This window comes from Rhinoraja longicauda, chromosome 33 (genome assembly GCF_053455715.1).
Source record: "Rhinoraja longicauda isolate Sanriku21f chromosome 33, sRhiLon1.1, whole genome shotgun sequence".
In the NCBI taxonomy this organism is placed as follows: domain Eukaryota; kingdom Metazoa; phylum Chordata; class Chondrichthyes; order Rajiformes; family Arhynchobatidae; genus Rhinoraja; species Rhinoraja longicauda.
This window is the reverse complement of record NC_135985.1, coordinates 23,698,805-23,722,556: the sequence shown is the minus strand read 5'-3', so window position 1 is coordinate 23,722,556 and position 23,752 is coordinate 23,698,805. Positions and strand designations below refer to the sequence as shown.

General features: G+C 41.7%; 1 protein-coding gene across 1 annotated transcript in view; it reads left to right on the top strand.

The window, feature by feature from the left end:
• Window positions 1–22,858, top strand: part of ticrr (TopBP1-interacting, checkpoint, and replication regulator) — a 42,862-nt gene extending 20,004 nt beyond the window's left edge. Inside the window, exons 15-22 of the mRNA XM_078427108.1 lie at window positions 2,464–2,601; window positions 3,449–3,539; window positions 3,660–3,724; window positions 5,288–5,428; window positions 8,571–8,674; window positions 11,046–13,965; window positions 19,622–19,744; window positions 21,479–22,858. Of these exons, the coding sequence (XP_078283234.1) occupies window positions 2,464–2,601; window positions 3,449–3,539; window positions 3,660–3,724; window positions 5,288–5,428; window positions 8,571–8,674; window positions 11,046–13,965; window positions 19,622–19,744; window positions 21,479–21,624 (3,728 nt within the window). The 3' untranslated portion in view covers window positions 21,625–22,858. The remainder of the gene's footprint in view (window positions 1–2,463; window positions 2,602–3,448; window positions 3,540–3,659; window positions 3,725–5,287; window positions 5,429–8,570; window positions 8,675–11,045; window positions 13,966–19,621; window positions 19,745–21,478) is intronic.
• The last annotated feature ends 894 nt before the right edge of the window (window positions 22,859–23,752 follow it).

Genomic DNA, 23,752 nt, shown 5'->3' with positions numbered 1-23,752 from the left:
AACAGACTCCTGTGGTAATGTTGTGCAGAATAAGTGTGCTGAAGCAATGGTTAATATATTTCCAAATCCATGTGCTCTTGTCGTGAGGGGGCAACCACACTTATTCTTGTTCCAATAACATTACTCTTGTTTGTGCTACAGAAGAGGAACTGTCCTGCATGATTATTGAGTTGCTACTCTACATGCCATAGATTATACATTGCACCAAAAGGAAAGGTGGAGTGGGGCAATATTCAATTGACCTGTACCTGTTAATCTCTTTGGTGTAATGTTGATGCATTGTAGCGGTGTCTTTACATTAAGATGTTAAATTGAGACTTTGTTTCCCTTCTCACGGCAATATTAGATATGTGATGATGTTCTTCTGTAGATAAATAAGGGAAATCTAGTATCCTGATATATCTTTAGATCTTCATTGCCTCTAAAGGTCCTTCTTCAAGTCCTATCACAAAGTAATCTTTTCATCAAGCATATTTTAGTTTTTGTGATGTCATTTGGGACTTATTTTCCCCATTAGAATGATTATAAATGCAAACTGCTGTGAGAACAAGGTTTGGCATCCACAATTTAAAAATATTTTCAAACAAAACATATCATTTTATTAGATTTTTCTAGTAGTAACACCAGTCTACAACTGATTCTTCAAATTCAACATATATTCCTTTATTCGTTCCACTCCGGGGAAATTCACATTGTTCCCAAAACATAAATTCTCCAATCCAGTGTAATTCAACAGTCAGCGGGTCAGGCCACATAAATGGAGGGAAATGGACAGACAACATTTTGGGTTGGGAACTTTTTTTTAAAAAAGCAGGGCGGCACAGTGGCGTAGTAGTAGAGTTGCTGCCCTATAGCGCCAGAGACCCGAGTTCGATCCTACAGGTGTTGTCCGTACGGAGTTTGTCCATTCATCCCGTGTGACACTGTTGGTTTTCTCTGGTTTATAGACAATAGGTGCATGAGGAGGCCATTCGGCCCTTCGAGCCAGCACCGCCATTCAATGTAATCAAGGCTGATCATTCTCAATCAGTACCCCGTATTCCAAAGACGTGACGGTTTAAGGTTAATTGGCGTCTTTGTCCCTAGTGTGTAGGATAGAACTAGTGTGTGGGTGATCGTTGGTCGGTGCAGTCATTGGGCCACGCTATATCTCTAAACTAATCAACTGTAGGTGTACAGGTAGTTCTCCTATAGCACAATAGTCACAGGTGAAAAGGCAATTGTGTTAATGTGGAAAAGGGTTTGGGTGTAGAGAGTGTAAGACTCGCAATAACAAAGTTTATTGTTCCAGGTGAATTTTCAAAAATAACAGCCATATTAATAGCAAAAGTTTATTTTTGTTATTGCAAGTTAAAACGCTGGTGTAACTAACAGACTGTTCTTAAGAACCATTGGTGTCTAATTACTGCAGGGAGGTTACATGAAAACATTGTTTTATCCCCCCTATACTGTTTAAATCCAAGACAACTTTTTGTCTGCTTGTCAATTTCCAAAATAACGTTATTTTCTAGTTCCGATTGAAATTGTGTCATAACTAATTAGACCGCCTAATACAATTAGTGTTCCTTAATTCATCACTCACTTTATATCCAATTTGTATTATGGCAATGCCTGATACAGCATAACTATCTGTACTTCAATTATCATGAACAAGACCTTGTGACCATTGCAGACATTTCACTGGAGGGTGCCATTAGTTGCCAGCAACAATGATATTTGATTCAATGCTGCTCCTTTGAAATCATTCATGGAAAAATGATTTAGACTTTGACATTTCTTGTTGCAATTCAGCTAGACTGCTTCAGTAGTCACGGGTTCGGTCTCTGTCCAAACATTTTGGGTTTGAATCGAATGTTAATTGAAACATCCTACAAAGTGTATCTCCCCAGTACTACAGCAGTTACGATCAAATGCTTTAAAACTTGCAAAGTTCCACTTAATAGCATTGGTTTATATTGTGAGCTTTCCCGTTATTACGATTTGACATTGTAGTTTATTAGCAGGTTTAGTCAAGAAAACAGTATTGAAGAATATAGAAACTTTCATTTGGAGATTAGTTTCATCTGAAACAATTCTCTTGAATTCAGTTTCTGGTCTTTGTTAAGTTAGTTAATCTGGGTTAGTGATCCAAGAGTGTATATATAATGTGTAAACCAGTTATGCGTTACGCTTCTGTTTACTATCCACCAACCCTTGCCGAACTAGAATTGAGCGAATGCAGCAAATTTCTAGCAGTAGTTTAATTCGTTAGTTAATATATTTCTCTAACTGGATAAATAAGTAATGTTGGTTTTGCAAAACTGGGTGAAGGCAAAATGTTATAAGTAAATTGTGTGTTGCCTATTGATTTACTGCCATTTTTATAAATTTAATTGCATGAATTTTACTGCTGATGTTTTCATATTTCCTTTCCTGGTTGGCTACCATTCATTTAATCTTTTCCATCTGTTTATCAATCCTCAGAGGTCACAAAAGTGAGAAGAAACCTGTTTAATCATGAAACATTGTCTCCAAGAAAAAAATCGAAGATGCCCAGAAGCCAGTCTGTCTCAGTTGGTAAGGGAGAGAGACAGCGATGCAGTGAAGAAAAGGCTGATAAAAGTAAAGATCTACTAACTTTTAGTGTGATATTTAAACATTGCCAGTCCTTTATTGCATTTCCGATATGAATCTTGTTATGATTGCTTAGGACTCCTCTGGCTAGTAATGTTTTACGAAACATTCCCTCTTCACTTTTCAAAATACATTTATGCAAAGTAACACACTAACATCTAGCTGTTAGATTGTAGCACTCGAATCTTACATGTTTTAAGGTTTAATAACAAGTCATTGGAGTAGAGGTTTGCAAATGAAAACTGACAAATTGCTGAGACTTTATAGTAGGTTTGATGTTCAAAACACCTCTGGCTGGATGAATCACTATAATAACACAGATACTCGGCTACATGCTGATTTTTATTTTTCCATGCTTTCCACATGTCTCGTGCTGATTCGTATTTGCGGACAATTGCAGAAGCACCTTTTGGTTCTTGCGATCCCATGTTACAGCTTGCGTGCTTCAGTAAATGGCAGGCTACTTGCCATTGAATTTCTTGCAGCTAGTTTTGTTTAATATTTGCTTAATTTTCTGTTAGAGTGCAGTATCTTGTGGAAGTCCAAACCACTTTTGTTTCCCTGCCTCAAGCCTAAGAGTAGCCCTGATGAGATTAGTTAGCTTAATACACTCGATCAGTTTAATTTGGTAAGCATCATAATCATAGTCATAAGCATAATCATACTTTGTTAGCCAAGTATGTTTTGCAACATATGAGGAATAAGCATGCAGATTGTTGCAACTGACATATGACAAGATATTTAAATTTTAAAATGAATGTATTGCTTACTTTTGTGATGGGTCATCTAATTAAGAAGTGGAAAGAATGAGTTAAATATGTTTTGCCTGCCTCAGGTACTCGGAAATTACTAACCAAGAGTGTGACTGAGACACCACTTCACAAACAGGTGTCATGCCGTTTGCTGCACAGGCAGATTCAAGGAAGGTAGGAGATCATATGGAGATGAAATTCAGTTGACTTTGTTTGCTGCAACTTACGATTATGATACATCACCAACGCCTTCAGCTCGTGTATTTTAAAATACATTTCTGTTGTCTTTTGCAGGAGGTCAGAGTCTAATTCTGATGTTAATGTTGCAGAAGAATCTCCAGATAAAGCACTGTCTGCCTGTAAGTCTTGAGTGGTGGGTGAAATACCTCATGAATTGTTTTCATATGCTGCCAACGTTATGTTCTTGTAATAAAAATTTCTCCCTGCAGTGCATTGGGTGAGTCAGTTGTACAGCACATAAACAGGGTCCTTGGAACAACTTGTCCAAGCTGACCAAGATGTCTCAGGATCCCTCAATGATTGGCATTCATGAGACTAGCTCAGAAAAACCTAAACTTTCTCTATCCATGTACCAGTCTAAATGTCTTGAACATTGTAAGCATGGCTTTCACTGGCAGCTCATTCCACACGCTCACTAACCTCTGTGTGAAAACATTTGAACTTTGGATCCTCTTTTAATTTTTTTTTCCCTCTCACCTTAAACCTAAGCCCTCTAGTTCTTAATTCACCTACCCGGAGGAAATAAGACACTGGGCATTCTCTCTCTATTTCTCCACCAGCCCTTTAAGCCACACATTTAACACCTGAGATTATAACTATACAGGTGTCTGTTTTTAACATTACCTAACACCCTAAATTCTTTTTGCAGGCCCTGTCTCACTTCCTGCCTGTGTCATTGGCACCATTATGGGCCACCACCTCTGCTTGCTCACCCTCCCCTTTCAGAATGTTGTGAGCCGGCTCAAACGTCCTTGACCTTGGAACCCTGAGTGTGAGTGTGGTGAAAGCAGATTCCGTAATGACTCTCGGGAAAGAATTAGCCAGCATTTAGTGGGCATCCCTAATTACTCCCTAAGACGTTGGAAGTGAGGCACCTCCTTGAACCTCTGCAATTAACCCTCGTGGTGAAGGTGTTTCCACTGTGCTGTTCGGAGGTTTTAGAATTTAGAATAAAGATGCACTTTTGAAGTGAAGTTTGTTTTGACCTGCGAGCGAGCTTGCACATAATGACATTTTAAAATTTTGTACTTCATATCATTAACTTTCCAAATTTTTAAGAAGTTCTGCAGAAGAATCTTTGGTGAATTATTACATTAGATCTTGTAGATTGAACAAATTTCAACCACGATGTGTGGGTAATGTTGGTGGATAGGATGCCAGTTAAGAGGGATACTTTGTCCTGGGTAGTACAAAGCCTCAAATATTGAAGTTGCATGTCAATAACCTTTCATTGCCTGGATTAGCTGCTTCTGTGATTATATGACCAATCACACGATTGGGTACTGAGTTAAACTAGTGTCTTAAAATTACCACACACGGAACAGCAGATGCTAGAACAAAACACAGTGCTGAACTCAGCAGCCCAGCAATGAGCCTGAAGAAATGTCCCGACCCAAAACATAATTTGTACTTTCCCTCCACAGATGCTGTCTGACCCGCTGAGTTCCTCTAGCACTTTGTGTTTTTAATCTCAAAATTGAGATTTGGTTTGGACATGTATCTGAATTGGGTGTTTAGGTACAAATAAACTATTTTGAAGGTGATAGCAAAAAAGGAGTAGATTTAAATTGGAGGTGAAGAACTGAAAATTAGGTGGTAAATACTTGGATCATGTACTTTGCCTGATATTTATGCTGTGAAAAACAGTTCCTTTCCCTTATATAGTTATTCTTTATGTGCAGACCCATATCTAAGGAGGAGCCCACGCATCAGGAAGGCATCTCTTGTCCGAAGCCACTCAAACTCATTCTACTCTGATTCGCGCCCAATGTCTCGCAGTTTGGAGCGAGTCCAGTCATTGTCACAAAAAGCAAAAGGAGCAGGTAACAAAAATCACAATTTGCATTCCAAGTAAATAATCCGTTTCTCTTACTGTTTTTAACATTGCTGCATACATTTTGAAAGTGGATTAGAATTTAATCTACGTCACCAGTTTTGCAAATTTAGACAATAGGTGCAGGAGGAGGCCATTTGGCCTTTCGAGCCAGCACCGCCATTCAATGTGGGATAACATTAGCTACCCTCCAATCCACAGGAACTGATCCTGAATCTAGAACATTGGAAAATGATTACCAATGCGTCCACAATTTCTAGCGCCACCTCCTTAAGTACTCTGGGATGCAGACCATCAGGCCCTGGGGATTTATCAGCCTTCAGTCCCATCAGTCTACCCAACACCATTTCCTGCCTAATGTGGATTTCCTTCAGTTCCTCCGTCACCCTAGGATCTCTTGCCACTAGAACATCTGGGAGATTGCTTGTATCTTCCTTAGTGAAGACAGATCCAAAGTACCAGTTCAACTCGTCTGTCATTTCCTTTTTCCCCATAATAAATTCCCCTGCTTCTGTCTTCAAGGGACCCACATTTGCCTTGACTATTTTTTTCCTCTTTACATGCCTAAAAAAGCTTTTACTATCCTCCTTTATATTATTGGCTAGTTTACCCTCGTACCTCATCTGTTCTCCCTGTATTGCCTTCTTAGTCATCTTCTGTTGCTCTTTAAAGATGTCCCAATCCTCTGGCTTCCCACTCTTCTTTGCTTTGTTGTAAATTTCTGATCATTGAAGATATTTTTGTTAAAAGTGACCTTCCTTGTACATTGATTTTTAAATAGTGCTGAATGGATAATTGTGTATGTTATCTCTACCCTCTACCCTCGTATCATTTTACCGTTGCACCATAATTCTACAGGCACTAGTATTTTGAAGATTCGAGCTATACTGGCCCTTCCAGATCTGAAAACAGGCCCTGTGGCCCAATCTGTCCTTGCCGATCAAGTTAGAATTCTATTTGTTCCCTAGCCCTCTAAACCCTTCCTATCCATATGTGTTCAAATGTTTTTAAACTTAAATGTTAGTCATCTGGCATAGCTGAGCCTGCTGTGCTTTAATTGATAAGTAAAGGTCATTGCATCATTTTGGGATGAACCCTTGTTTTGTTACTCGTTCAGGAGTTGGCAGATATGTCATTAACTAAAATTCTTGCTGCTGAGACCAGCTAACTTGAGTTTTTATGTTTGGCAATGCTTTTACCTATGGAATCGGAGATTGCAAACATTGTTCTTAACCATTTTAATAATATTTTTGTATCATTTTCTAACGGGACATTGTGCTCAATCCCACTTTAAAAAATATATATATAGTCAAATAATTTTATTTAAATTTACCCTGGCATACAGTCACTATACACTTCCATCTCCCACAAGGATGGTCTTGAAGCCATCTGTTTCTTCCTCGACCGCAGAACCAGCCAATCCCCATCTACTAACCCTCTCCTCTGCCTAGCAGAGCTGGTTCTTACCCTTAACAACTTCTCCTTTGACTCCTCCCACTTCCTCCAAACCAGAGGTGTAGCCATGGGCACTCGCATGGGCCTGCCTCTTTGTCGGGTACGCCGGACGTACACTGGCCCCATCCTCGAACTCTACCTCCGCTACATCGACGACTGCATTGGTGCTACCTCTTGTACCCATGCAGAACCCACTGACTTCATACACTTCAATTCCAATTTCCATCCTGCTCTTAAATATACTTGGACTATCTCTGACATTTCCCTCCCGTTTCTGGACCTCACCATCTCCATCACAGGAGACAGACTAGTGACTGACATTACTATAAACCCACTGACTCGCACAGCTATCTGGGCTACACTTCTTCCCACCCCGTCTCCTGCAAAAAGTCTATCCCCTACTCCCAATCCTCCGTCTACGCCGCATCTGCACCCGGGATGAGGTGTTTCGCACTAGGGCATCAGAGATGTCCTCATTCTTCAGGAAACGGGGCTTCCCCTCTTCCATTATAGATGAGGCTCTCACTAGGGTCTCTTCTACATCCTGCAGCTCCGCTCTTGCTTCCCCTTCCCCCCCCCCATTCGTAACAAGGACAGAATCCCCCTCATTCTCACCTTCCACCCCACCAGCCAGCGGATCCAACAAATTATCCTCCGACATTTCCGTCACCTACAACGGGACCCCACTACTGGCCACATCTTCCCATCCCCTCCCCTTTCTACGTTCCGCAGAGACCGTTCCCTCCGTAACTCCCTGGTCCACTCGTCCCTTCCTACCCAAACCACCCCATCTCCGGGCACTTTCCCCTGCGACCGCAGGAGATGCAACACCTGTCCCTTTACCTCCCCCATCAACTCCATCCAAGGACGCAAACAGTCTTTCCAGGTGAGACAGAGGTTCACCTGCACCTCCTCCAACCTCATCTATTGTATCTGCTGCTCTAGATGTCAACTTCTTTACATCGGCGAAACCAAACGCAGGCTTGGCGATCATTTCGCTCAACACCTACTCCCCCACCTACTCCCAGTCTGACCTTTCTGTCATGGGCCTCCTCCAGTGCCATAGTGAGGCCCAACGGAAATTGGAGGAACAGCCCCTCGTATTTCGCTTGGGCAGCTTGCATCCCAGCGGTATGAACATTGACTTCTCCAACTTTAGATAGTTCCTCTGTCCCTCTCTTTCCTTCCCCCCTTCCCAGCTCTCCCTCTATCTTCCTGTCTCCACCTATATCCTTCCTTTGTCCCGCCCTCCTGACATCAGTCTGAAGAAGGGTCTCGACCCAAAACGTCGCCCATTCCTGAGATGCTGCCTGACCAGCTGAGTTACTCCAGCATTTTGTGAAATAAATACCTTTGATTTGTACCAGCATCTGCAATTATTTTCTTTCACTGGCATATGGTAAAGTGAGTATGTGTATTCCTGTTTGTTTTTGAAGTTCTTGTCTCATTTTTTTTTAAAGTGCATGGATATGTGAAACATGCCTTTTAAATTACAAACAAATAATTTATCATTCTATGAACTGTACTATGAAACATGTCTGTTTTGTCTATAAAACAATGTTATTTGCACCTTAAATAGCAAAAAATACTGTTTACGGTAAAATGCTAGTTGCTTTATACAGGAAGTTATGGTCTAGAGGCAAAATGTTTCACAGCACTTAATCTTTTCTCTTTAGGCAACCAAACAATCCAATCTCCAACTCAGTTTCTCTTCGGTGCTGTAGTTGGGCTCGTCAGTCCTAAACGCAAGAGCATTCGTTCACCACCTGAGGGATTATTGGTATGGGTATAATTAGCTGCGCTGCTGAGAAGGTCTTTTGTCCTCTGTTTTTCCCACCCAGACTTTCTTGAATAGTTACTTGAATGTTAGTGCTATGTGTTTGATGAGGAAGATTTGTTTTAACTTTTGTGGGAAGAGGCAGACGTAAAGTTCTAAAAACATTAAGTGCATAGGCTGATAAATTGGTGATTGAATTCATCCCAAAGAGGAGGAAAGATTCTAAGGGGAGTAAGAGGCACCCGTGGCTGACAAGGGAAGTCAAGGACAGCATAAAAATAAGAGAAGAAGTAGAACATAGCAAAGAAGAGGAAGCCAAAGGATTGGGACTCTTGTAAAGAGCAACAGAAGATAACTAAAAAGGCAATACAGGGAGAAAAGATGAGGTAGGAGGGTAAGCTAGCCAATAATATAAAGGAGGATAGTAAAAGCTTTTTTAGGTATGTGAAGAGGAAAGAAAAAGTTAAGGCAAATGTGGGCCCCTTGAAGACAGAAGCAGGGGAATTTATTATGGGGAACAAGGAAATGGCAGACGAGTTGAACCAGTACTTTGGATCTGTCTTCACTAAGGAAGATACAAACAATCTCCCAGATGTTCTAGTGGCCAGAGATCCTAGAGTGACGGAGGAACTGAAGGAAGTTCACATTAGGCAGGAAATGGTGATGGGTAGGCTGATGGGACTGAAGGCTGATAAATCCCCAGGGCCTGATGGTCTGCATCAAGGGTACTTAAGGAGGTGGCTCTAGAAATCATGGATGCATTGGTGATCATTTTCCAATGTTCTATAGATTCAGGATCAGTTCCTGTGGATTGGAGGGTAGCTAATGTTATCCCACTTTTTAAGGAAGGAGGGAGAGAGAAAACAGGAAATTATAGACCAGTTAGTCTGACATCAGTGGTGTAGAAGATGCTGGAGTCAATTATAAAAGATGAAATTGTGGAGCATTTGGATAGCAGTAACAGGATCGTTCCGAGTCAGCATGGATTTATGAAGGGGAAATCATGCTTGACAAATCTTCTGGAATTTTTTGAGGCTGTAACTAGGAAAATGGACAGGGGAGAGCCGGTGGATGTAGCGTAGCTTGACTTTCGGAAAGCCTTCGACAAGGTCCCACATAGGAGATTAGTGGGCAAAATTAGAGCTCATGGTATTGGGGGTAGGGCACTGACAGACAGAAAGCAAAGAGTTGGGATAAATGGGTCCCTTTCAGAATGGCAGGCAGTGACTAGTGGGGTACCGCAAGGCTCGGTGCTGGGACTGCAGCTATTTACAATATACATCAATGACTCGGTTGAAGGGATTAAAAGTAACATTAGCAAATTTGCAGATGATACAAAGCTGGGTGGCAGTGTGAACTGAGGAAGATGCTATGAGGTTGCAGGGTGACTTGGACAGGTTGTGTGAGTGGGCGGATGCATGGCAGATGCAGTTTAATGTGGATAAGTGTGAGGTTATCCACTTTGGTGGTAAGAATAGGAAGGCAGATTATTATCTGAATGGTGTCAAGTTAGGAAAAGGGGACGTACAATGAGATCTGGGTGTCCTAGTGCATCAGTCACTGAAAGGAAGCATGCAGGTACAGCAGGCAGTGAAGAAAGCCAATGGAATGTTGGCCTTAATAACAAGAGGAATTGAGTATAGCAGCAAAGAGGTCCTTCTGCAGTTGTACAGGGCCCTAGTGAGACTGCATCTGGAGTACTGTGTGTAGTTTTGGTCTCCAAATTTGAGGAAGGATATTCTTGCTATTGAGGGTGTGCAGCGTAGGTTTACTAGGTTAATTCCCGGAATGGCGGGACTGTCATATGTTGAAAGACTGGAGCGACTAGGCTGGTATACACAGGAATTTAGAAGGATGAGAGGGGATCTTATTGAAACATATAAGATTATTAAGGGGTTGGACATGTTAGAGGCAGGAAACATGTTCCAATGTTGGGGGAGTCCAGAACCAGGGGCCACAGTTTAAGAATAAGGGGTAGGCCATTTAGAACGGAGATGAGGAAAAACCTTTTCAGTCAGAGTTGTAAATCTGTGGAATTCTCTGCCTCAGAAGGCAGTGGAGGCGAATTCTCTGAATGCATTCAAGAGAGAGCTAGATAGAGCTCTTAAGGTTAGCGGAGTCAGGGGGTATGGGAAGAAGGCAGGAGCGAGGTACTGATTGAGAATGATCAGCCATGATCACATTGAATTGTGCTGGCTCGAAGGGCCGAATGGCCTACTCCTGCACCTATTGTCTATTGAAATGGGTAGAGTCCCAGTATTCGATTTTTATCTTATCTGAGATTGCTTTTCAAAAATTATCTGTGGAATTTTGCAGTTTAAGATATCAACTCTTTCTGAATTTAGTTTCAATAACTTTCTGTTTAATCTCTCAGGATCGAAAGTCTTATCCCAAGCAAATGTTGATGTCTCCTGACAAGTCCAGAGCTGCCCGAGAAACCTTGTCTACATCGCATTATTTAACGCCAAGGAAGAAAGTAACAAATGCCAAGAGCTTAAATGTTGTCCAAAATTTATCAATTGAACGTTTTTCACCCCGGAAAATGGCAACAGACTCTCAATTGCAATCACCAAGACGAAGTGAACGTTTGATTAAAGCATCGTCCCAAGAAAGTAATTCACCGTGCAAAATGAAAGGCCAATCCCTGTTTAAATATCCTTCCAATGTTAGTGCACAGCTGAAGCTGACATCTCCTTACAAAGACCAATCTCCGGTCAAACTACCTTGTAGACAGAGTGAGCGCTTAGCATCTCCTTTCAGAAACATCTCAACAACAGAATCTTCTTCCCAAGTGAAAGCAGCATGCAAAAATGTATCTGTGTCGAACTGTTCAGTAACGGAGTCAGAAGAACTATCTCCATCCTGTTTGATTGACACTTTGCCAAAAAATAAACTTTCAAAGGTCAGTACATCAGTAAAACTAAAATTAAGAAAGTCAAAATCAGAAGAATTGTTGATCTCTTCCATGCCAAGGAAATGCTTTGATTCTCCCCCAAAATTATACCTGCAGGAGTGTTCAAAGAAGACTGGTGAAAGAGGTCTTGATTCAAGCTCACCCGATAAAAGTATTTGTCTGTGGTCAAATTCAAGCACCTTTTCTACACCAAGGAGTATTAGCAAACCTAGTCCTCCAACACCGCTTAAAACACCAGTCATGACGAGATCGATGTCTCTTCTACATACACCAACTAAGTTTAGTGAAAATCCAGGAAAAACTAGAGTTGAGTTTTGTGTTACTCCAAAATCGCAGTTGAAGACACCGTCTAAATCTGCAACACCACCTAAAACCTTGGTGAAGACACGGTCAATGTCTAACCGAACACCGGCAAAATCTCAGTCAAAGCCACCGGCAAAACACTTGAAAACATCACCTAAAATCCCTGCAGAAATGCAGTCAGTTTTAGATACAACACCATTGTGTATTGAAGTGTTGGAAATTTGTAAAAGTACTGCAATATCTCCATGCTTCAAATCAAGGTTAAGAGCAAGGGCTGCTCTTAACAATGTTTTCTCAGCAGTTGATCAGAAAACGCCATCAAAGTACAACTTGGCACCAGACAAATGCCCAGCTGAAACTTTGTCAAGTTCCATTTCTCCATCTCTCAAAGATGCAAAGGGAATACAGCTCGGATTTGGTGTTACAGAAATTAAACATAATGAGTGTGATTTTTTTGAAGCTCGGGCAATATTGGATACATCAATTAATTCAGTTTCTGAGACTGAAGCAGTTATAGTACCAATAAACATTCCACCAAAACCTATTACTTCAGCTCCTGGATTAAACCATGAATTGAAAACCACAGAAAAAAATAAAAGCATAATTTATAAATCAAAGAATAAATTGCCCAAAGCATTTGAGAAATCAAAGTCTAATATGCACAAGGCTATGCAGCAAGGAAACCTTGGCACTCCTAACATAACTGAAAACTCTATCCCCAGCCAAACAGCTTTGGACACTTGGTCAGAAACGACTACTGACAACTCGCAGAATCATAGATTTAATGCAATTGTAGCTTTGAATTCATTACATCCTGTCGTGTGCCCTTCTGAAAACACAACCTCTGAACTCATTTCCAGTGTGAATTTGATATTGGAGAAACCGGATTTGTCTCATTTGAGTAGTAGGATGTATTCTGATGCAGGGAGCTTGCAAGGAGAAGGAAGTAGCGATGTGTCTCAAGTTAATTTACAGAAGGCCGACACTGGTTTAAGAATGAAAGTTGCTGTGCAGAGAAACTTGTCTAATTCCGATGTTCTTGACTTTGTGGCTCCGACTAAATTGCCCCTGCTTCAAAAGGAATCAATGTCCTACGAGTTCCGCTGGACTCCAGATAGGAGACAGAGACTTGCAGCGGCACGGCAACAGCAAATGCTAGAAGATCCAATGGGAACGTCAACGCCTTCAATGCCAATCTATGAGGTTGAATTGGAAATGCAAGATTCTGGGCTTCCCAAACTTCGATTCAAGCGGACCAATTCTAGTGCTGGGATTAATCCAAAGGTGGAGAAATCTGAAAGCAACAATAGCCCTCCCTCAGTTTGTTTAAAGAAAAGTGGATGTGAAAGCCCATTAGGTGAATCACCCGCACAGTGGTGCGTTAAACATTCAGGAAAAACTGAAGGCCATATATCTCCATCACTTTGTTTCCATAGTTGTCTCAGCACTCCAGCAAAGGCTACACCCAGAAAAGGTGGCGTGCAGACTTATATCTGCCAATCTTATACTCCAACCCAGTGCTCCTCCAACACATCCTCTCCGTCACAAACAGATTTGGGAACAGTCCCATGGACTCCTTCACCCACACACAAGCTCTGGCTGTCCCAAACACCAGATGCCATTAAAGACTGGCCAAGGAAGAAGAAAGCAGCCACCACTCCACTTGGTAGGAAGAGGCAGAAGTTGGACGAACCTGCAGTAGTACAAAAAGATGGCAGCTGTTCTACTGGACACTGTAGCAGCAAAACAGTACCTTTGGAAGAGCTAAGTATGGAGGGAGTGAGCAGGTTGCAAGATCAATCCTCTAATGTGGAAAGGGACCAAAGATTGCCAGATAGTCCACTGAAAACTTTTGCCCTCCGTTCCAGAAAACGTGGGAATAGATTTATTTCTCCTGTGGCAACAGAAGGAAGAGATGCTAAAAAGCGAAAGGAGACTAATTTTACTGGAACATGCACAGATTCAGCATTTGCATTGGTCGAGCTACAAAATAAGTCATCTTTACCCGGCACTTCTGCACAAATTCATAAAACTATCTTGAATTGTTCAGTTGAGGATGAGGTCTTCAGTAATCCAGGTGATTTTCCGAATTCCCTAACTTTTCTCAAAATTATAATTGCACTGAAGAAAATAAAAATGCCGGAAATTTGATATAGATTCAGTTCAGTTTATTGTCACGTGTACAGTGAAAAGCTTTTTGTTGCGTGCTAACCAGTCAGCAGAAAGACAATACATGATTGCAATCGATCCATCTACAATGTTTAGATACATAAGGGGATAACATTTAGTGCAAGGTAAAGCCAGATCAAGGATAATCCGAGGGTCATCAGAGGTATAGTTCAGCACTGCTCTCTGGTTGTAGTAGGATGATTCAGATGCCAGGTTATAGCTGGGAAGAAACTGTCCCTGAATCTGGAGGTGTGCGTTTTCACGTTTCTATACCTTTTGCCTGATGGGAGAGGGGAGGAGAGGGAGTGGCCAGGGTGCAACTTGTCCTTGGTTATGCTGCTGGCGAGGGTGAGGTAAAAATAAAGTCAATAGAAGGGAGATTTGGGTCTGGGCTGCGTCCACAATTTGCTGCAATTTCATGTGGTCTTGGATGGAGCTGTTCCCAAACCAAACTGATGCATCCTGATAAATGCTTTCTATTGTGCATCTGTGGATGTCGGTGAGAGTTGTAGGGGACATGTCAAATTTCCTATGCCTTCTAAGGAAATTAGATGCATTGGTGTGCTATCTTGGTCATTGCTTCAATATGGGTGGTCCAGGAGAAGTTGTTGGTGAAATTTCTTCGGCACAGTCAATGCAAACTGGGGTATGTGTACCGTATTGCTTCCTGAAGCCGATCACTATCTCCTTTGTCTTGTTGATATTGAGAGAAAGGTTGTTGTCTCAACACCAGGACACGAGGTCCTCAATCTCCTTCCTGTCCTCCGTCTCATCATGATTTGATATCTGGCCCACATTGGTGATCATGGGGCAAGAGTGCAGCTGAGTGTTTCCAGCATTTTTTGCTTTTGTTATCAAATTGTAGTCAGACAGCACCATGGTGGAGCTGTTGTTTCACAACACCTGACCTCGGGTGCTGTCTATGCGGAGTTTGCATCATCTGTGACCACATTCTTCCGGGCGCTCGGTTTCCTCACAAAGACGAGGGGGATTGCAGCTTTAATTGGCATAGTGTGTAGGGAGTTGGTGAGAAAGCGGGATAATATGGAACTAATGTGAATGGGTGAACAGTTGATCGGTGTGAACTCTAGGCCGAAGGGCCTGTTCTCCTGTCGTATCTGTAAACTATTGACTTCTATTTGAAAGGGAAGTAAAGGAAATGGGTCGAAATACTCTGACGCTGAAAAGTGTCATCATTGTTATGAATTCATCTTTTAACCATGCTCTTAGTTGAAGAAGGAGGGTTGCAACTTCAAATGGATCTTTCTTCAACTGAAAATCAGATGACGATACCATTATAAAATGTCACTGGGATGGAAAAATCTGGCCCCTGGCACCCATTGATTTGGTAACACAGATTTTAATTCACTGCGCAATCCACTTGTTCATATCATATCATATATATACAGCCGGAAACAGGCCTTTTCGGCCCACCAAGTCCATGCCGCCCAGTGATCCCCGTACATTAACACTATCCTACACCCACTAGGGACAATTTTTACATTTACCCAGCCAATTAACCTACATACCTGTACGTCTTTGGAGTGTGGGAGGAAACCGAAGATCTCGGAGAAAACCCACGCAGGTCACGGGGAGAACGTACAAACTCCTTACAGTGCAGTACCCGTAGTCAGGATCGAACCTGAGTCTCCGGCGCTGCATTCGCTGTAAAGCAGCAACTCTACCGCTGCGCTACCGTGCATCCATAAGAATGAGGGCCTTTGCAAGAGTTCAGCTTGCTTGATGTATTCAGTCTAAGTGAATCCAAGTGCAATGCAAAATTTGGTATAACACATCCATTAATCCCCAGGGCATTTTATTTGGGTTTTCAGTCATTTGTATTTATTTGGTTTTTATTTTAGAAATGGTGCCTGTTTGTATTAATTTGCTTGCAGCCCATTTTTAAAATGTCCTGTAAGTTAGACATTCCTTGTCTAGGCTTCAGCCCATCACTTAACCCTGCATTGGGAATTTTGGTGACTTATTCATTTTCAACACGAGAAGAAAAAGAGTAGGGTGGTCTGCATTACAGGGAGAACCAAAAATTGCCGGAAGCACCCAGCAGGTTGGGCAGCATGCGATTACAGATAATGATAATGTTTCAGGTCTGAGACTTTTTGTTGAACAGAAAAGAGAAACAAGTTAGTTTTCATTAGCAAAGAAGCCGATAGTTTAGAATGACAGGGGGGTCCAGAGTAGTCGGTCAGTAAATGGAAGGGTTGATGAGAAAGTGGAGGTTATGATGAGTAAGTCTCAAAGGAAGGAACGGCAGGGAGGGCTTCATGAATATGGGGATTATGAAGGGCTGAAGTGTGTTTACTTCACTGCTAGGGGTATTGTGGGTGATGAACTTAGAACCTGGATCAGTGTTTGGAATTATAATGCTCAACGTGCCTGCGATTCTATGTTTCAGATGAGATGGGGGGGGGGGGGGTGTCAAAGAGGTGGAGGAGTTCTTTTGCTAATCAGGGAGAATGTCACGGTGATACTCAGAGGACATATTGGAGGATATGTCTATTGAGGCATTGGAGGTTGAGCTCAAAAATAATAAAGGAGAAATTACTCTAATGGAATTATAATGTAGGCCACCCAATAGGCAGCAGGGGACGGAGGATCAGACTACAAAAGGATACAAGAACCACAGGGTTGTTGTAGTGGGTGAATTTAACTTCCTCAATATTGACTGGCACGTGCTCAGGGCAAGAGGATTAGACTGGGCACAATTTGTTGGGTGCATCCAAGAAGGTTTCCTTAAACAGTATGTGGATAATTTGACTCGAGGAGGGACCACACTGGACCTTGTATTGGGAAAGAAGCCCAGCCAGGTGACTGGTGTTGTGGGGGAAGAAGAGCTTGACACAATTCCGTAAGTTTTAAAATTGTTTTGAATGGGGACAGGTTTGAATGTTGGAGAAAGGTGGTTAATTTAGTCAATGTCATTAGGCAGGAGCTAAGGAGAGTAGATTGGGAGCAAGTCCACTAAGGACATGTGGGAGTCATTTAAAGAGCAACTGATCAAAGTACAGGATCAGCATGTTCCAATAAGGAGGAAGGATAAGGACAGCAAGGTGGATGACCAAGGAGGTCGTAAACTTGGTCAGGAAGAAAAAGGTCTGGTTTAAAAAGGTGGCATCACACAGTGAGTAGGAAAGAGTGCAAGCAGGCGATTAGAAGAGACCATGAAATGCCATTGGCGAGTCGGATTAAGGAAAATCCCAAGGCATTTTATGTGTTTAAAAATAAGATGACTCAGGAGAAGTTAGGACCGCTCAAAGATAAAGGAGGGAATCTGTGCTTGGAGTCGGAGGATGTAGCTGATGTACTAAATGGGTACTTTGCCTCTACATTCACCAAGGAGGAGGAGGACAGTGAGATCAGTCTGGAGAATACAGGTATGCTAAGGAACTTTGAGATCAAGAAGGTGGTAGTGCTGACTCTTGAAGAACATTAAGGTGGAAAAGTTCCCATGGCCTGATTTGATCTATCCCAGGTTATTGAGAAGGCAAGTGAGATTGCGGGAGCCTTGACGAGGATCTTTGTTTCTTCTCTAACCACAAGCAAAGTCCCGAAGGACTGGAGAGTGGTTAGTTTTGTGTCTTTGTTTAAGAAAGGAAGGAATCCAGGGAACTTTATGCCACGGAACCCTAGGTGGTAAGGAAACTTGGAGAGAATTCTTGGAGATAGGATTTGCTCTCATTTGGAAGAATAGACTAATTAGGGATAGCCAGCATGGCTTTATACACAGCAGGACGTGTCTCACAAAGTTGATCGAGTATTTTGGTGAGGTGACGAAGGAAATAGATGAAGGTAGGGTGATGAATGTTATAAGCGTGTATTTTAGTAAGGCTTTTGATAAGGTCCCTCATGGTAGGCAGATCCAGAAGATTAAGATGCACGGTATTCACAATGACTTGGTCCTATGGATTCGGAACTGGCTTATTCATAGAAGACAGAGGGTTGTAGTGGAAGGTGGATATTCTGGCTGGACGTCTGACCTGTGGAGCTCCGCAGTGATCTGTGCGTGGACCTCTGCTGTTTGTGATATATATATTAATGGCCTAGACATAAATGTAGATGGGTTGGTGAGTAAGTTTGCTGATGACACCTAAATTGGTGGAGTTGCAGCCAGTGAGAAAGGCTGTCGGGAGATACAGTGGGATATAGATCAGCTGCACAAATGGGTGGATGCAGTTTAACCTGTGCAAGTGTGAGGTGTTGCATGTTGGCAGGTTGCATGTAAGAGCATAGGTGATCTTGGAGTCCAGCTTCATAGCTCACGAAAGTTGTCAGCTTAAGTAGATATAGTAGTACAGAAGGCACATTGTAAGCTGTCCTTCATTGCCTGGGGAATTGACTGGAAGATGCAGGAAACCACGATGCAGCTCTATTGGACTTTGAATGAAAGAAATGCAAAAATGGCCTAATTCCTATATCATCGTTACTTTTTTGCATATCTTTCATTCTGATCGAAACCAGACAGAGTTGGGGAAAGATAAACGAGAGATATATACACGGTGATATAGAGAGATATAGAACAAATGAATGAAAGATATGTAAAAATGGCCTGTGTATCGTTATTTTTTTGCATATTCTTCATTCATTCAATATCTCTATATCCGTCTATATCTCTCGTTTCCCTTTCCCCAGACAGTCTGATGAAGGGTCTCGAGCCAAAAACGTCACCTATACCTTTTCTCCAGAGATGTCTGACCCGCTGAGTTACTCCAGCTTTTGGTGTCTATCTTTGACTGTAATAAAGTTGGCCTGAGACCAGCACTGAGGATTTTATCTGTACCTTTTCTGTTTGGGGACTGAGGTCGATGCATTTTGCACAGGGAAGATTTAGGGTATATGGGCCGAATGAAGGCAAATGGGACTAGTGTGGACGGGGCGGATTGATTGCCATGGGCAAGTTGGGCCGAAGGACCTGTTTCTGTGCTGTATGACTCTGATTTTGTGTTTCAAAGAACATTTTTAGAATGTGGCTGACCGTTTATAGGTAATTAGGTGATGAAGCAGAGAATTGTAACAATTGCCGAACTGAAAAGCTGGCAAGATGTCAAGCTGGAAAGGGTACAAAGAAGAATTACGAGGATGTTGCTAGAATTAGAGGGTCTGAGCTATAGAGTAGGCTGGAACTCTATTCCTTGGAGCACAGGAGGATAAGGGGTGATCGTATAGAGGTATATAATTCATGAAAGGAATAGATCGGGTAGGTACATAGAGTCTCTTGCACAGAGTAGGTGAATCACGGAGCAGAGAACATAGGTTTAAGTAGAAGGGGAAAAGATTTAATCGGAATCTGAGGGGTCACTTTTTCACTCAGTGTGGTGGGTGTATGGAACAAGCTGCCGGAGGAGGTAGTCGAGGCAGGGACTATACCAACATTTAAGAAACAGTTAGACAGGTACATGGATAGGACAGGTTTGGAGGGATATGGGCCAAACGCAGACAGGTGGGACTAGTGTAGATGGGACGTGGGTAAGTTGAGCCAAAAGGCCTGTTTCTAGACTCTTTGACAATACTTTATTTCTGTTGCTTTTAATTTTATTTGTGTTCTGCAGTTGACATATCACCAAGTTGTGCAGTTAGACCAAGCCTGTCTGCCAGTGGCCTAATGGCACTCACTCAGTCACCATTGTTGTACACTGGGAGAACACCAGTGAAGAAAAAAGCTGGCACCAAAGGTAAATATGATATGAGTATTGGATTTTAACTTGTGTATGTATTGTACATCTAATTGGGATTAATTTAAACTGAACTAAAGGAAGACTAGCTCAGTTAGGACGAAATTCCGTGTTTTCCATTTATCATCTTTCCTGCTGCCAAGATTGTGTGCCCGTGTTTTACGCTGCAACTCCCTGCGATAGAGAATTCCATTTATATATGACCTCCACAAAGCTCATCCCCACATCTATCAGAGTGGCCGTCTTATTATGAAACTATATGCCCTTTGGTTTGGCTTCATGCAGTTGGGGAACCATTAAGCAGTTACTCATCAAAACACCTTCACAATTTCTTCTTTCTATAAACTCCAATGACTATTGACTCAAACCTTTTTCAAAAGACAACTCTTCATCAGGAATCTATCTTGTGAACACATTCTTGACGACCTACAAAGCGAGTAGACCCCTCCTTGATTAAAGAGATCAATACTAGTACAGGCACTCCCCGACTTGTATAATAAGCGAGTGATGTAAACAGGTACTTGCGTAAACAATTCGCCATAGGTGGTCCCGTTTCCTGAATCGCCTGTGTTATTGCAACGGGGGGATGGCGAGGACTTCCTGTCCACATCATAGATATAGACACGTTGCCGGGGCTCAGGGTGACACTGGGAAGGCGAGGAAGGTAGTGGAGAGCAACTCCCAGCCGAGTCACCGACACCTTCCACAAGATGCACCAGCTGTCTGGTTAATGCAGCTGTTGTCACGGCTCACATTGTAGCCCCTGGTTGACAGCGTTTTCTTCAGGCTGCCCACACTGACAGGATGCACTCGGTTACCGTGAGGCTCCTACCCTTCTTGCGAAGGTGAAGGTCCTTCCCAGGTTTGACTTCCCCTCATACTTATCTGCATTAAACTTAATTTGCAATTCCTTAGTCCACTTACCCAGCCGATCAAGATCCTGCTATAGTTCTTGATAATCCTATTCACTAGCTACAATACCACCTATTTTGGTGTCTTCTACAAACTTATTGACCCTGGCTTGTATATTCTCATCCAAATTGTTGATATGGATAACAAGCAACAATGGAGTTGGTCATGAGCCTCCAGTCCAAAATCTTTCCATCAGCACCGTCTGCTTACTACCATCAAACCAACTGTGTCCAATTAACTAGTTCTCCCTGGAAGCCATGCGATCCAACTTTCTAAGGCAGCCTACCATGCCTAGCCTTATCAAATGCCTCACTGAAGTCCATGCAGACTACAGCTATTGCCCTGCTGCAATCAACCCGAGTTACTTCAAAAAACAATCCAATTCATGAGATACGATCTCCCACGTATAAAGCCATGCTGACTATTATTAATCAGCTCTTGTTCTTCCAAATGCATGAATTCCCTCCTGAACACCACAGATGTGTCATCCTTGAAGTTGTTTTAATTGCTGGTGTACAATTTGAGCAGTCCTATCAAATTTCCGCTGCCTTTTCCAAGTGACATTGTCTAATTTTTTTTTTAATTCTTTGACCTGAAGGGCAACGCAAACCAATATCTATCCTGCTCTCAGCTGGTGAATGTGCTTGTGAACGTAAAAGGGAGGGACTTGTTTCCAAGTCTCAACCTATTTTTTTTCTCTGGTAAATTAAACAAATTTAGCGATATGAGAAACGGCCTGGGATTTTAGAATATATAATTTCTACTTTGCTTGGCACATTTAGAATTGTGAAATGAATGTTGTTCACTTTGAATTGTTCACAGATACAGTGTGTGAAGCATTGCAAACAGACAACTCGCCTTGCAAGAGATTGGCCAGTGACATTGACCAAGATTATTCTCCTTTTGCCAAAATGCCTGTTCGCCGTCGCTTCACAAAGACCTACTCCAGGAAAAAAGCTACTGATTAACAAGCATCCGAATCTAGAGTGGTTTTGTTTCAGTTCCTTTTCACTGGAGAAACAATATATGCAGGTCCACAGAAATCGTGAATATTGGAATTGCTTTGTTGTGGTACTCTCGATGAGATGAAGCATTTCAGGTGGAATCAATTTGGAGGGAAGCAACAACACTACATCGCCACAAGGTTTTGAGTAAACCTTGAGGCAGACTGATCCATTTGAACTGGAATGGACAGACCTCAAAGGAAAAAGTTTTATTTTTTTAACATATAAATGTTGTATTTGAAAAATGTTCCTTGTCCCTTGAGTGCGAGTACAAACTTGGACTAAAACCATTTGGATTCATTGAAGGCAGAATTTAAAGTGGGTCATTTACTCGGTCTTTTTCACAAGGCTGGACCAAATGAAAAGGGACTACCTCTTGCTGTGAATTGAATTTCACACATAGAAATGGGTGGTTCAATTATTTATTTGGGTGGATGTTACTGTTGCTGATGAGAGGAATAATATTATAAAGGATAAAGTAAAGTGGATTGAGAGTCGTCTTCGTAACACCTATGATTAAAATCATTATGTTGCAATATTTTTTAAATAGAAAGTAAAATTTTGCAATGATAAACCAACAGTACCCATTTTAACATTTTCCAGATTTTATCTTTAACTCTAATTGGAATGTGTATGAAAAAAATACTTAAAAGCTGCATTGAATTCCCAGTGACTTCAAGGGCATTAAAATGAGAAGAGAGCAGATTCTTAAACCGCATGCTTCTGCCCCTCACATTGCAGTGGTCAATGTAGTTCAGTCCTCTATCTGAAAATTTCAATTAGATCCTGGTTTTAAAATTGAATTTCCTAATGTGTTAACCAAACCTTTACTACTGGGAAGCACACATTTTATACTATTAAATAAAATTTTATCTTTTCAAACATTGTCACAATTTAATTTTTTTATGGATTTTTACAGAAAAGCCACAATGGTTTCTTACTGGTCTTGTTTTAAATGATCATTAAATTTCAGCAGAAGATAATGAGCCCGTCACACATTGAATGCAGATAGATGTTCGTCGTGTACAAGATTTCTCTATGTACTGAATTAGGGGAATGGAAGTGTAAATATTGTGTAAAGTGGTTTTAATTTAATGAAATCTGTTACAAGTATTTCATTTAGATTGTGATAAATTTGTTTATTTTGGAATAAACTGGAAATTATATTACAAGTACGTGCAGCTTGTATATGTTACTTCATAGACCTTGATGAAGGTGCATTAAAGACAAATGAACCTTGCGTTTCAAGTGTTCATCCACCAACAATATGTTTCCAATGTGTTGTTTTCATTTTCACTAAGTTCTTTCAACGATGAAATATTAAAGAGACTTAAAAGTGCAAGTTTGTTACTAAAATCACAGATATGTAACAGAATAACTTGAAGGTAGACACAAAATGCTGGAGTAACTCAGCGGGTCAGGCAGCATCTGTGGAGAGAAGGAATGGGTGACGTTTCGGGTCGAGACCCTTCTTCATATCTGAAGAATTAGGGTCTGAAGAAGGGTCTCGACCCGAAACGTCACCCATTCCTTCTCTCCACAGATGCTGCCTGACCCGCTGAGTTACTCCAGCATTTTGTGTCTGCCTTCGATTTAAACCAGCATCTGCAGTTTTCTTTCCTAGAGAATAACTTGATGCCTGTTCTTTCTCAAATAAAAATGACACAGAAAATTATACCACGGGGACATGTAGGTACTGCAGATGCTGGAATCTTGTGTAGAACACAGTGCTGGAGCAAAGAGCCTGTCCCACTTAGGCGATTTTTTAGGCGACTGCCGGCGACTGTCAAAGTCGTAGCAGATCGCCGAAATTTTCTTTTACCCTACGACAATGACACAATGCCGAGTCAGGTCGAGATTACACCGTCTTCGGAAACATTCCCAAGCTTATCAATGCTTCTCCGGCGTCCTAATTATTGCTGAAATCACTGACAAGACTAATTACTTGAGAGTTTTGAAATATAACATCTTGCCCGGGTTACTTGAAAACCAAGCTTCACGGTAACAAGGCATAAACTGGATTGACTTCCAGTTTACTAATAGCAGTATTAAGAAATGTAATTTAAAATGTGGTTAAATGGATTTTTGTGTG